This window comes from Balaenoptera ricei, chromosome 15 (genome assembly GCF_028023285.1).
Source record: "Balaenoptera ricei isolate mBalRic1 chromosome 15, mBalRic1.hap2, whole genome shotgun sequence".
Taxonomy (NCBI): Eukaryota; Metazoa; Chordata; class Mammalia; order Artiodactyla; family Balaenopteridae; genus Balaenoptera; species Balaenoptera ricei.
This window is the reverse complement of record NC_082653.1, coordinates 69,191,621-69,205,613: the sequence shown is the minus strand read 5'-3', so window position 1 is coordinate 69,205,613 and position 13,993 is coordinate 69,191,621. Positions and strand designations below refer to the sequence as shown.

The following is a 13,993-nucleotide window of genomic DNA, read 5'->3' as shown; positions in this document are numbered from 1 at the left end:
TTATGCCCTCGAAATGTCAGCTATGACTCAAAAGTTCTCTAATTCGGTCATGGTTTGTTTTACTCAACACATGTGTCTGAGCAACCTTGGCTATAAAGTAACTGTCCGTTTATCCAATTCCATCTCCCACCTCGGCTTCTGCCCTGAAATCAGAAGTGTCCTCTGAAGGAGAACTGACCTCAAGGGATGAAGAGAAAGCTTTCTCGGAGAACACCTACTGCAAGTGTTTCCACACTTTTAAAGTACTTCATGTCTCCTTCGATCCTCATGACAACCTAACAAGTTAATCCTTTTACAAAGGGAAATAGAGCCTGCGGAGGTGAAAGAAGTAGCCGGAGGCGATGGGGTTAGTTAATGGCAAAGCAGGGGGAAACCTGCCCTGAGTTTATTCCTCTCACCAGCGGGCTGTGAGCTGGAGGAGGATGCAGCTTCCCCAGTAACACAAGTCGGGGGCTCGTGCTTGCGGCATCATGAGCACCCGGGAACTTTTGAAAACCACAGATGTGGAGGCCCACCCTGCAGGGATTCTGATTCCATGCATCTAGGGTGACGCCTGGACATCCCCACTTTAAAAGCTCCCCAGGTGACTGTTTACTTTTTGGCAGCAGGACTTGTGAACCAGAGATCATTGAACTCATGGCAGATCAAGGAATTGTGTCTGATGTCCTAATCAGCAAAATGATAATAAAGCAATGTATGTCACATGCGGATAACTCCATTGGGTCCTAATAAAGGATTAAGTGCTTAAAGGATTACTTTCCAATTCCTCAAGTAATACACAAATACATTTACCTCGTGAAAAATTTAAACAGTACACAGATTAAGCTAAATTCCCCCTTTACGATGGCCTTACCCTCAGAGGTAACCAATGTTGTAAAATCAGTCTGTAATCTTCCAGATTTTCTATACTTTTGCATGCATATCTACATACTCATAAGAAACATATAGCAGTGTTCTGTGTATTAGTGTTATTTTCCAGAAATGGTGTCATATTGTATTTATCATTCTGTAACTTACTTTTTTTCTCTCAATGATATTTCCATATCTGCATATACAGATGCCTAATAGTATTCTGTACTATAAATCATTCAGTCTATTGCCCACCCCTTAATCAACAAACATTGTTCAAGGTAGTGCAGACAGGTGTGCTCTGATCTTTGTAAGGGCTGAACAATATTTCTTTCTTTTTTAATTTAAAAATTTTTTTTTATAAATTTTTTTTTTAAATCAACATTCTTTATTCTTTATTTATTTATTTATTTATTTATGGCTGTGTTGGGTCTTCGTTTCTGTGCGAGGGCTTTCTCCAGTTGCGGCAAGTGGGGGCCACTCTTCATCACAGTGCGTGGGCCTCTCACTATCGCGGCCTCTCTAGTTGCGGAGCACAAGCTCCAGACGCGCAGGCTCAGTTAATTGTGGCTCACGGGCCCAGTTGCTCCGCAGCATGTGGGATCTTCCCAGACCAGGGCTCGAACCCGTGTCCCCTGCATTGGCAGGCAGATTCTCAACCACTGCGCCACCAGGGAAGCCCTGAACAATATTTCTTAATATGAAATGTAGCACTGTTCCTTTATTGATCGTCTTTGAGGTTGCCTTCCGTTTTTCGTTATTTTTTGGTTAAGATTTTTTTGATGTGGACGACTTTTAAAGTCTTTACTGAATTTGTTACAATATTACTTCTGTTTTATGTTTCAGTTTTGTTTGTTTGTTTGTTTGTTTTGCAGCGAGGTGTGTGGGATCTTAGCTCCCCGACCAGGGATCGAACCTGCACCCCCTGCGTTGGAAGACAAAGTCTTAACCACTGGACCGCCAGGGAAGTCCCTATTTTTCATTATTAAAAATAGTGCTGCAATGAAGAAAGGACTTCGAACACATATCCTTCCACTTATGGAGTGTGTGTGTGTGTGTGTGTGTGTGTGTGTGTGTGTGTGTTGCAAACTAGATTCGTAGAAGAGGAACAGCTTTGGTAACAGAGTATGCAGGTTTTAAATTTAGTGCCAAGCTACTTAGTGACATGGGCCCTCCCGTCACCATTGTTACATATGAAGCCTTAACAGTCAAGAAAAGAGGAATTCTAGAATGTCCATTTCCAAGACTCTATGCCAAGCTCTCAGTTCCTTTCCATAAAAATCCAGTAACAGATTGCAGAATGCCACCTTTCTGAGCACCAATTCAGAGAAAAAGGAAGGCTATCATCTGGCACAAATTTTTGTACCATGACACATTGGGGAAATCCATTCTGCAACTGACCGTTTCCTTTGGGAAGGAACGGGGAGGCACTAAAATAAATCTTCACACTTTCATTTATATCTTAATCATAGGAAGAAAAATTCTGAGTCTTTTAGGATTTAGCACAACTACTGCATACCTATTAGTACACAGATCCTGTGTCATAAGTCAGTCCAGAGAATCAATCAATCCCTTCCCCCCCCTTCCCTCCCCTGAACAAATGTTTCAGTGTCATAATTAGGAGGTATCCTATGGCCATGAGCCATAGCAGCTTGATGAAGAATGTTACTGATGTGTGGTGGATGGTTCTTTTGAGTTTTATTTAAATTTTCTCCCAAACGTTGATGTATTTTGGGCCTGAGCTTCTGGATGTGTGCTAAGCTAATTTTCATGTGTGATGGCAAAGGAATAATTTAGAGGACAGGAGAAGGACCAGCCTGAGGTTTGCTTGTCAGGTACCCCCTGAACCTTTCCCAGCTCCTATGTGGCCACCTAGGGCCCCAGGGAGACATCAGTACATCAACACAACACAGACACACCTTAGGGGTTGGCATCAGCTCACCTCAGGGGCGATGTAGTCTGGAGTGCCACAGAAGGTCTTGGTTGTCACTCCGTCCCAGATGTTTTCCTTACACATGCCGAAATCAGCGATCTTGATGTGACCCTCAGAATCCAGCATCACATTGTCAAGTTTCAGGTCTCTGTGTAGACAGAAGATTTAGAGATTTAATTAAATGCTATTTATTTCAAGCCAACCAACAGCCACTCATTATGCACCAGACACTACAGCAGGGGTGTTGGGGGCACAGCCATGGGTACGACCCAGCCCTTGCCCTCCAACAGCTTATAATCTGGCAGGGAGATACAAGGGTGCACAAACCCCTGTGCTTTGCTTTTCCTACAGAGCCAACTGTGCCAAGCGTCTCAGAAGGACACAGTGAGACAGCAGCTCTGAGAAGAGTGATCCACAGACAGCTAAATAAAGGGCAGAGCATCCACAGAGGCTTCCTGTATCCAGGAGCATCTCCAGAGTTGGCCTCTGCAACTTCAGGACCGCTTACATTTCGTAGGAAGATATGTTTTACACAAAATTTTTAAAAAATCTCTGAAGATCATGGAGAAAAAAACGGATTGAGAGCATCTTATTTAACACCAAGTGCCCCAAGCTCTCCTAAGCCAGTTCCTAGGCCATGAACCCAGGAGTTTCTACTGATTCTTTCAACCAAAAAATATGTGTTGCACACCTACTATGTGACAGGCACTATGCTTTGAGTGAGGTATATACTACGAACAAGATAAACAAGCATCCTGCTCTTGTTCGGATTAAATTCTAGTAGAGGGGAAAAGACAATTACCAAGTATTCAAATCTATAAGCATGCTTATTATAGCTTCTGATGGATGGTACCAAAGAAATATAAAGAATGAGATGGACAGGAACTGATGGAGGTTACTGTAACAGAGTGTCAGGAGGGTGTCACCTCCATGGAGTGATGTCCTAAATGGCACGGGCTACACTCCCATTCTTTTATTTCATCCGTGTTGATGAGGAGAGTTTGATGTTTGGGGACCCTTGCACACTCCCAGTGTATCCGAAGACTCCAAAATCATCACACTTTCCTCCTCCCTAAACATTGACTCCAATGTCATCACATGTTGGTGTTTCAGCATCAATGAGTAGGGACGATCTATGGGCCAGACTTCCTCAATCCCATTAGAAATCCAACTTCTTCAGAGGTAAAGGGATCTACTGTTCAGTTCAGATCTCTCCTTTAAATCATCCTCCCTGGGTGGTGGACATCTGTGGCTTCTGCCTATTCTAGCATCCTGGGGTGAGAGCATCCTACTATTCCTTTGAAGAACCACCTTCCCTGATTCTCAAGCCATTCTCAAGCATCCTAATATTCCTTTGAAGGACCATCTTGCCTGATTCTCAAGAACCACCTTCCCTGATTCTCATGGTTGGTGATGCTGCCCTTAACTTCTGGTTCCAGGAGTGGTCATGTGGCCCTGTCCTGGCCAGTGGAAATGCTGCTGGTCACAGTGACTGGTTCAGGAATGGCCACGTGACCCACTATGAGCTACTCAAAGCCCCTGAACATCAACATCAGCCCTGGCATTGTCGCTGATACCATCAGGAAAGAGATGAGCTCTTTTTACATTGGGATTGCTCAGGTGGTAGACAGTAAGTCTAGAAGTGCCAGGGGTCACAGATGGAGGGAAGAAAGCTAGTATAGATAAAGCAGAACTAGAGAAAGAGAATAAACGCTCATAACATCATTTGAGCCACTGGATCCATCCAGGCCTGAAGTGAGATCTGCCTCCTGGACTTTTCAGTTATGTCAGCCAGAAAAGGCCTCCTTTAACGTAAGTTAGTTTGAATGGAGTTGCTGTCATCATCTTCAACTAAACGAATACAACCTGAAAATATATCCTGGCATCTACTATCTGTGTCTGTGAGGTCTCTTCATCCAAGGGGAAGCTCACTTGCACCCCAGTGTTTACCAACAGCAACATTCCACGATCTCTGGTGCTGTCCGTGGTGCTACCCACATCCAGCCTTCATGCTTCTCTACAAGCCACAGAGGTCTCTGAAGGCCAGCTTGGAACTTAGAAAAGCTGACTTTGCAGAAACTTGTTTCACCTAAACATACCAGGTCTGCATGTGATTTGATTGACAGAGATCCATGACATTCCCCTCAGCTTGACCACATGCCCCCAAAGAGGCAGCTGGGGCAACTCTGGAAGTGAGGACATCTTCGTCTATTATAGAAAAGGAGCTTCAGGTGCTAAAAGCCAGCAGGTCATGGGGCTGGAGCACGCCCCAGTCATAGTCACTGTCACATAATAGTGTTTTGCTAGCCCACTCCATTCTTTTGTTTAATGTAATAAATCCTCATTTCTGCTTCTAAAGGGGGCTGGCCAGATGTTTCATGTTCACAAATCCATCAAGGGCAAAATCAACACACATTCTAGAGACGGCAATCTACAAATCAAACACTAAGTTTGGAAGGGTCGTTTGTCCTCCCCCCAACCAACATCTCCAGCCATGGTCCTCAGAGAGGGCAAGTCTAGCATGATTCCTCATCCTCTTTACTTAAGAACTGTCCAAATAACTAGAGATCCAAATGAAGAAGAGGGGGATTTATAACATTTAAAGACTTTACCAACATGAAACCAATCTCTATGAAATTAAAAAACCATACATCTTCTGTCATGTAAATTTTTTTTTTTACAGTTTTCACTTGATTATCAATTGCAAATACTGTCTCCACTGAAGTTCCTGATTGTGAGAAACAAAACCCAACTCTGACTATTTCAACCGAAAAAGGAATTTTTTAAAAGGGAATTGGGGAGCTCAGACAATCTCCAAAAAGGCGGAAGAACCAGATTTGGAGACTACACAGCCAGGAACAATGCCTAATTGCAGCACAGAGATGCGCCAGCGAAGATGCCACTGATGTCACCACTGGGCACAGACATCACCCTTTGTTCCATGAAGCCCTAACACTGGGCCCTGGATGCTGTTCCTAAGAACCGCTTCCCCTCACGCCTCTGGCAACCAGACATAGCTGATTGACTATGGTCCCTCTCGATTCTACAGTCTCTATTTTCTTGGTCACTAACTTCTAATTCAAGGTCTTCAGTGAGTGTGATGAGCATCAGAGCCTGAGTTGTGTGTCTGCTCTTCCTACAGGGAGGCTGTGAAAGTATCTGCCACGTTAAATCTTTAGAGGAGGATATGGACTCCATTCCTACTCACAAATGAAAGGGGTTCAGATGTTGAGTGGCTTAAAAAAGTGATAAATATGCCCTAAATGTATAAATAATGGAGGAAGAAAGAGAGAATGTGTCGTTAGCAGAAAAGGCTTTGCATTTAGGCACGGTCTAGCACCTAGAATGCTAATCTTTGCATTTTACGACTTGGACCAAATGGACCCCAGATCCCAATCCAGTTCCCTGCTAGACTGGAAACCTTGCCTTCAATCCCAACCCTGTTGGCAAGGACTCTAATCATTTCATCTCCTGTTTTCTCCACTGGGATTGGATTTTCTTCCAATAAACTTACAGTCCCCTGTTTGATCTTCTCAGCAACGCTTGAGTGCCTTGATTCTATTCTGGTGGAGGCCCATCTTGTATAGGAGTTAGGTTCAAATGTCAGCACATAAGGTGAAAACCATGTAGAGTGAACAATTACCCATGATCCCCGGTGTTTTGGTTAAGCACCAGCTGAAGTCACGGGCTTGAATTTAGGGGTCACGTCGTATGGAAGATAATGTGCACCTTTCAACACCAGAATTACATTCAGCACAAGATGCTCCCACCATGACAGTCAAAGGAAAAACTGGGGGAATTAGAGGCTTCACAGGTCCTGCCTCATGCATACGTGGTGACACATATTCACTGAGGACGAGCGTGGGCTGAATGACCACACAATTTACAGTTTAAATTATTATGGTTACTCTCTCTGTTTCTATTTCTTCACTGAGATCACACCGTGCCACGTAAAGCCACTTGGCTTCCTGACCTTCATTCCTCCATTCAGGAGCACACAGGCAGAGTGGGGACTCTATGCATTCCGGATTTGCTACTTCATGGAGTGAAAAAAAAGCCCCAGGACTCTGCAGGCTTCTGGCAAGGCCCTCACCTTCCATCCCTCCATCCCACCAGGGCCCATAGCCTCACTTCCAGTTTCTGCCTTGAGATCACCAGGGCTAATCTCTTTATGCCTTTTAGTCCTATATTCTTCAATTGCTTTAGGAAGACCAGGCCTCCGAGGGTCTTCCCTAACTCTTCAGACCCTAATCTCATGCTCTGTACAGAATGACAGGCAACCCACCACCCCCCAGCCCACACCAGCCCCCTCCCCTGCTTGACTTTCCTCCATAGTACTTCTCACTACTCGACAGACTGTATTAGTATGATTTACGTATCTGTCTTCCACCACTGGAATATGAGTTCTACAGACGTGGGGCTTTGTCTGTTTTCTTCACGCTGTATCCGCACCATCTAGACTAGAGGCCAGCACATGGTAGGCTTTCAATACATGTTTGTCAAATGAATGAATGAATGAAACGGACTTAGATGACTCTTCAGGATCTTTTAAATAGACCCTCGCCCACGCCAAGTGCCCTTTGGAAGCCCCGTGCCACGCACCAGCCTCCCTTGCATAACAAACCAACGCAAGCCTGCACTGTAATGCCATTTGCATCCGTGTAGTGTAAGGAGAACTGTACACCCTGGACTCACTGACAAATAGCAGCCCCAGGCTCCATAGTCTGCTTGCATGAGATATAAAATGGGATGACTCATCCGGCTATGATCATACACTTGCTCCTGCAAAAATGGGCAAATGCCAAGTCCGGAGCTTAATCCTGTCTTTCAGGGCAAGCTACTCAGAGATCCATTTCCAAATTGTAGTTACATAGCAAAAAAAAAAAAAAAAAAGAAAAAAGGAAAGAAAAAAAGAAAGAAAGAAATTTGTTTCCTAATAATATGATCCAGAACATTCTGCCAGCCACGATGCTTTGCTTGCTCCCCAAATGTGGGGTCCACGGGTGAGAGAAAGAAGGGCTGGGTCCCCAGGGGCGAGCCTCCTCCTCTGAGGAAATGGTCTCACATTCGAGGCTCTGAACCATCACTGGAGGAAGAGCTTCTGTCACCGTATAGAGCTGCCCAAACTTTGCCAGGGCAGTGGGCAATGCTGCCTGGCATAGCACATGCCCAAGTTAGCACTGGAGGATTCCTCCCCCACCGTGGATTCTAATTTTAAAAGCAGTTAAAGAAAGAGGCAGGGAAGGGAGGAGCTGAGAAGCCAAGGAGATGGAAAGTACAGCAGTGTTCACTTACCGGTAAATGATGCCCTTGCTCTGTAAGAAGAACAGACCGATGGCAATTTCTGCAGCATAAAATCTGAAATTAAAAAAAAAAAAAAAAAGCAATGGAGAAATTCAAGGACACCATATGCTTGGCAACTCTCAGAATTCAATACAATATTGAACTGGGCATAGGGCATTAATGTTCCACCATGGATGGTGAACCATACATCTCATAAAACGAAGTATGAGAGTCTGGACGGATGAACAGGGTTTAGAGAGCTATGAGGCTAAGGACAAAATGGGGTGGGCAGAGGTTCAGCAACTGCTTAGTGGGGAGGAGGCCACGGGATATGATGAACTGGCTGGAGAATGATCATTTCAGACTACAGCATGACAATGGCTAACCTCTGCTGAAGGCCTACCATCAACCTTGCATCATTTCAGGTTAGCATCTGATTAAATCTAAATAACAATCCCATAAGGTAGGTGATACTACTACTTCCCTGTTCCTCAGATGAGGAAACTGAGGCTTAGTGACAAGAAATAATTTGACCAAGTTATACAGCTAATGAATGGCACAGCCAGTACTGGAAACAGCATCTGGCTAAAGCGTAAGCTCTTCATGAAGGCCCGGAAAGAAACAGATTTTTGAGAGAACCAGAAAGCCCCGTTACAAAGCTTGGGCGGGCCTTTGGGGAACTCTGTAAAATGTCCTGACAATGTGTCTTGTGTGATAATGGAGTGAAGGTCAGTGGTCAATTAGATGTCAGAAGTAAAAGAAGAGCCAACCCATTAGGACTGTGCCAAGATACACAAATGGCACGACCTGGAGGCACGAGAATGCAAACCCTGCCAGAATTAGTGCTCATGACCTGGGCAGGTGGGAGGAGGGGGGCAAGGCTGAGCTGAACAGGAGCCAGCAAGCCTCTGCAATGATGGGATGGGGCCCTAGATGAGCCTCCAGAGCTTTCTAGCGGGACAATGAGAGCCTGGCAAACTCCCTAGGAGAGGTTAGCGCTGCTGATGCTATGACTTGCCGTGCTCCTATTCTCCATCAGCCGGGAGAAACAGGATGAAATTTGTGTTCTAAAAAGAACAGACCAGCTGCCTTGTGGACTGAAGGGGACAGAATGAACTCAGCAGGGGAAACAGATTTCCAAAGACCCAGAGTCAGTCTCCCCACCCCAAGAGCCACAGAGCGTAGTCACTATGCAGCTTGAGCCTTCATCTCCCTGGAACGAGGGCATCTAAGAGGGAGAGTGGTGTCAGACAGAGAACATGAGCAAAGAAGATCTGGGTCAGAATTCTGGATCTGCCTCACACTAGCTCTGTGACCTTAAACAAGTCTCTAAAAACTCTCTGGGCCTGGCACATAGTAAGCTCTCAATAAATATCAGCAAAGGAATACACAAAACCTACAATGACATTCCCCAAGGAAGCTATAGGGCTTTCTCTATGAGCCAGGGGCAAAACTTAGAGATAGGGACTTCCCTGGAAGTCCAGTGGTTAAGACTCCACGCTTCCAATTCAAGGGGCGTGGGTTCGATCCCTGGTCAGGGAACTAAGATCCCACATGCCACGCAGCGCGGCCCCAAGAAACGTAGAGATAAAGAAATAGCTGTGGCTTTCAAGCTTCAAGTTCTTAGCTGGTGTCAAGAAAGAAAGAAGTATCCCATCTCAGCAGAACACCCTTTGCCCCGGCCATGTATTTCTCAGAAGCCCAAGATGTTTAAAGAAAAAGCTCAAGATGTTTAAAATCCCTATTCGACTAAGAACCCAAAAGAACTAACAACCCCCCCATTTATCCCAAGGGAAAAGCACAGCACCAGTTCTCACTTACACAGCGTGAGGTTCCTTGAACCGGCCCACTTGTTGGATGTGGTACATGAGGTCGCCACCATTCACATACTCCATCACAAAGTACAGGCGGTCCTGGGAGAAGACAGTGAAGAGCAAAGTCAGCGTCTTACAGTTTCTTGGGTTCCAAACGGAGAGCAGGTAATAGCTGGGATTTATGTTCAAAACCACCAGGACTCTATGACAGGTTGGGTGCACTGTTTCCCCAAGCGGAGTATTTGTGCCACTGGAAGTATGCAAGTGACCACAGGCAGTATGTGAATTGTTTTTTTAAATTAATAACGCTAACTTTATACTTGTCGGTACTGGAAAATATAATTAGCACATTAATCTCGTGACTTAGTGGCTATCATTGTTTAGTAAATCTTATTTTAATAAACAGTGGAGACTATTAAGCGAATCATATACAGGTAATAGGTAAGCTGTGGGAGCCAGCCTCCGCCATGTCCCCTGTGATTTCCACTGCCCGGTGTTCACATCCTGGTGTAGTCCCTTCCCTCTGAGAATTGGACTGACTTGTCTAACCAACAGGATATTGTAAAAATGACAGTGTGTGGCTTCTGGGACTGGTCGCGTTGTGAAATATGTGTTTCTGTCTTACTTATATATTGGGGTGGCTGGGTCGCTGTGTAAAAGGGGGTTTGCTGTCAAAAGTCGCCAAGCTATTGTACGGGGCTGTAAGACCAGGAGGGGGGTAGCAGAGAACTGATGTGTAGGGCAAAGGGTCCCTATGAAATCAATATAGGATTTGAAGTCTCTTTCCACTACCTACTAGCTGTGCAACAGCTGTTACTTAACCTCTCGAATCTCCAGCTTTCTCTCCACCTGTAAAGTGGACACGACCCACCTGCCCATAGAGTAAGTACCAAGATGACGTATGTGAAGTGTTCTAACAATGGTGGCAGCCATACAACAAAGGTTTAATCCACCAGTGAAAAAAAGCCTTCCTTATAGTGCACAGAACTTTATCTTACATATAACAGTCATGTGTGCATTTATCAAATGTGTATTGAGTGTACAATAATTAGAATAAAAACAACGAAATGAAGCTACCACCTGGCGAGCACTATGTGACTCAGCTGAGCGCTTCGCATATTTTGTCTCATTTTTCTCTCTAAACAACCCAACATGACAAACATTACCTTTTTCCCCTGGCAGGATTTGAACCCCGGGCAGGTTGGTTTCAGAGTCTACACTTGTAACCTCGTATCATGCAGCTTCCCGTATAAGGTTCTGACCCTGACATTGTATGGATGTGTGGGTGTGTCCTCCCTTCTGGGAGCTTCCGGTCCAGGGGAGAAGAGAAGGGACGTCAAAAAAAAGCTGGCAGACCACAAGGGACGGGTACAGGTTAATCAATTATTTTTGAAATGTTGAAGGACTTTCTCAGCCTGACTCTACTTCACCCTCTCAACATCTCTAATGAGAGGCAGAACCCTCCACTCCAAGGCATATGAGGTTTGCAAGAAGGTCACTTACAAGTTAGTGGCAGAGTGGAGACAGTCAGCCAGAACTGCCGACACCTTGCCCCTGGTTCTTTGGGGGTTTTCTGATAGAAAACAAGCCTAAAAATAGCATCTGTCTTTGCTGCACGTTGAAGAGAACCAAAACACTTGCTTTTAAAAATTATTTTTAAAACTAGCAGATGGCATCGGCCACAGAGAGAGAAGTAAGTGAGGGAGAGATTTCAGTTGCTTGCTTTCTGCTTGGAAGAACTCAACTTGCCCCCCCCCAGACTCATTAGTCAGAATCCCAACATCAGGGAGAGAGCTCCACGGTGGGTAATGCCATGTTCTGTGGTCTGTTTCTACCACTCACTGTATTCGGGGCAACCCTGAGATCTGTCATCTTCGAACTGTACTGAGTGTGGCGTTGGCACACCAGTGCTTCAGCTATTAAACATTATGGTTTGCATCTTGCTGTCCTTTCATTTTCCGAGCAAACACTTAATGATGCCCACTCTTTGCCAGGCTCTTCTACTGCCAGAGATACTACTGTGAATGATCCGTGGTGCCCGACGTTAAGGATTCCCCCAGGCAAGTGGGGAGACCAGATAAACTTCCAAATGGCAATGTTTCCCAAAATGAGGTGGGAGATAATTTTAGGTGGGCTACGTTTTTACCTTTAGAGTTTTGTGTTTATTTTAATGCATATTATTAAAAATATAACTAGCACCTGAAGCCCCTGATTTGATGGCTATTATTGCTGAGGAGGGAGAGTAGAATGCATGGAGTTACAAAAGAGGAGATGTGAGCAAGACATGGGATCAGATTACGATGAACTGCAGAAGGCCATCCACCCAAACGTCAGTCATCTCGCTTACGTTAAGATCTTTACCCTGTTGTTCTAAATCATCTACTAAAATTTACTTATTTTAAAATGTTTTTTATTAACTTACCTTATTTTTTTTTTTTTTTACTTAAACACAGTTATTTAAAAATTTGAAAACTTCACACCAAAGTCATAAATGGAGATTCATTGTCTCTGTAAAAAAATAAATGCCTCTCTGGAGTCTATTGACTCCATGCTATCACCAGCCTGGCTTCGGTACATCAATCCCTTAAATGACTTATTTTTAAAATAAATGCAACTTGCCCATGTACTTCACCTCCCACTCCAACACAAGGAACATCAAAATTTGGAAAACACTGCCAATGGCAATCTAGAGCCCATCTTGAGCAGAGAAGTGAATTTTAGAACTTTTATCGAGCATTTATGTTTGCAATTCATGGTGTTAGGTGTTAAAAGGGCAAAAATGATAAGGTACAGGTCTTGCCATCAGAAAATTCAGAATCTTGGTTAATTCCATAGGAATTCAGAATCATGGTTAATATACAACTAACTAAAGCCATCATCTAAAGTAGGATGCGTTCAGAGAAATTTCACGAGAGGTACAAAGAGTGAGCTCTGGGGACTTCAGCTCACCCACTACCTCCAATTCTGACATAATTACTCCCCCCATAGTGCCCTGAAATCTGACTTTGTTCCCCACGCTTCCTATAAAATTATTCCAAGGCTTCACAGATCTTTCTCATAGTCACGTGCAGCGGGTTTGGATCAGGACCTACTTGCTGGCCTCTCCTACATGGACATCGGAAAGTATGTATTGAGTATGGACTCCAAGTCCAGCTTGGCCCCTGCTACCTGCTCTGTTTTCCAAAGAGGACTTGTCACAGCTCAAAACATCAACTCTCATCGCTCTAGGCTGATGAATCTCGACTTCAATTTCTATCCTCTCCCTTTCTCCTGAGCTCCAGTCAGCTCCAGCTGGCTACAGGACGTTTCTACGTGGGTGTTCCACTGTCAACTCCAATTAAAAGCTCCGAAAGGCAAGCTCACCATCTTTCTCTTCAAACTAGCCAGTCTGCTCAACTTTCAAAGTGTTTCTTCCAAATTATCATCGTTATTGCGGTTATTCTTCATTTACACACTGCCCTTGTCTCCGAAGCGTGAAACGACTTCAGTTAATTATAAATTTCCTTTCTCTGTGACCGCTCATGTTCAATCAGTAAATAAATAAAATTAAATATCTGTCTGTCACCGCAGCGTGCAAAATGGTTGGATAGAATTTTTCAAATCTGGAGTGTGAATATGAGGATAGTCTGATTTAAAACGATGGCTGGATTGCATGTGCAGAATTCACCAGGGGAGGCCCTGGATAGGGCAGGGCATTTAAAGAGATAATCACTGTTCCTCCAAGACAGCTGAAAGTGGGATGTGACACAATGCCCATGTGACTGCCAGGAGGACACTTGCCACTTTTAATAAGATAACCACGGACAGAGAAAATCAACAATGTGGGCAACTCTAAGCGTGTACCCTGCTCTAAGGTGAGTTGCATAAGTGCTAATCTATTTAATGATCTTTAGTGATTTTCCAAGCTGGTCAGTGAATCAATCCTGTATGTAAACTGTTCCTCTTACTGCAAAGATCCATCTGTTTCTATCAAGAAGCTGTGCAGTTAAGAGCCTTAGCTGTGGCATGAGCTAATACTGGGTTCAAGGGCCGGTTATCCTGCTTACTTACTCTGAGACCTTGCATCAGTTACTTAAACTTCCCCTGCCTTCCTAAAGGGGAAGGAATAGCTTCT

At 44.4% G+C, this 13,993-nt stretch overlaps 1 protein-coding gene across 2 annotated transcripts in view; it reads right to left on the bottom strand.

Annotated features, from left to right (window-relative positions):
• Window positions 1-13,993, bottom strand: part of PRKCB (protein kinase C beta) — a 312,542-nt gene that overhangs the window by 33,175 nt on the left and 265,374 nt on the right. For both annotated transcript variants that reach the window (XM_059896365.1, XM_059896364.1), the window contains exons 11-13: window positions 9,887-9,978; window positions 8,078-8,140; window positions 2,792-2,930 (exon numbers count right to left, since the gene is read on the bottom strand). In XM_059896365.1, the coding sequence (XP_059752348.1) occupies window positions 2,792-2,930; window positions 8,078-8,140; window positions 9,887-9,978 (294 nt within the window). The remainder of the gene's footprint in view (window positions 1-2,791; window positions 2,931-8,077; window positions 8,141-9,886; window positions 9,979-13,993) is intronic.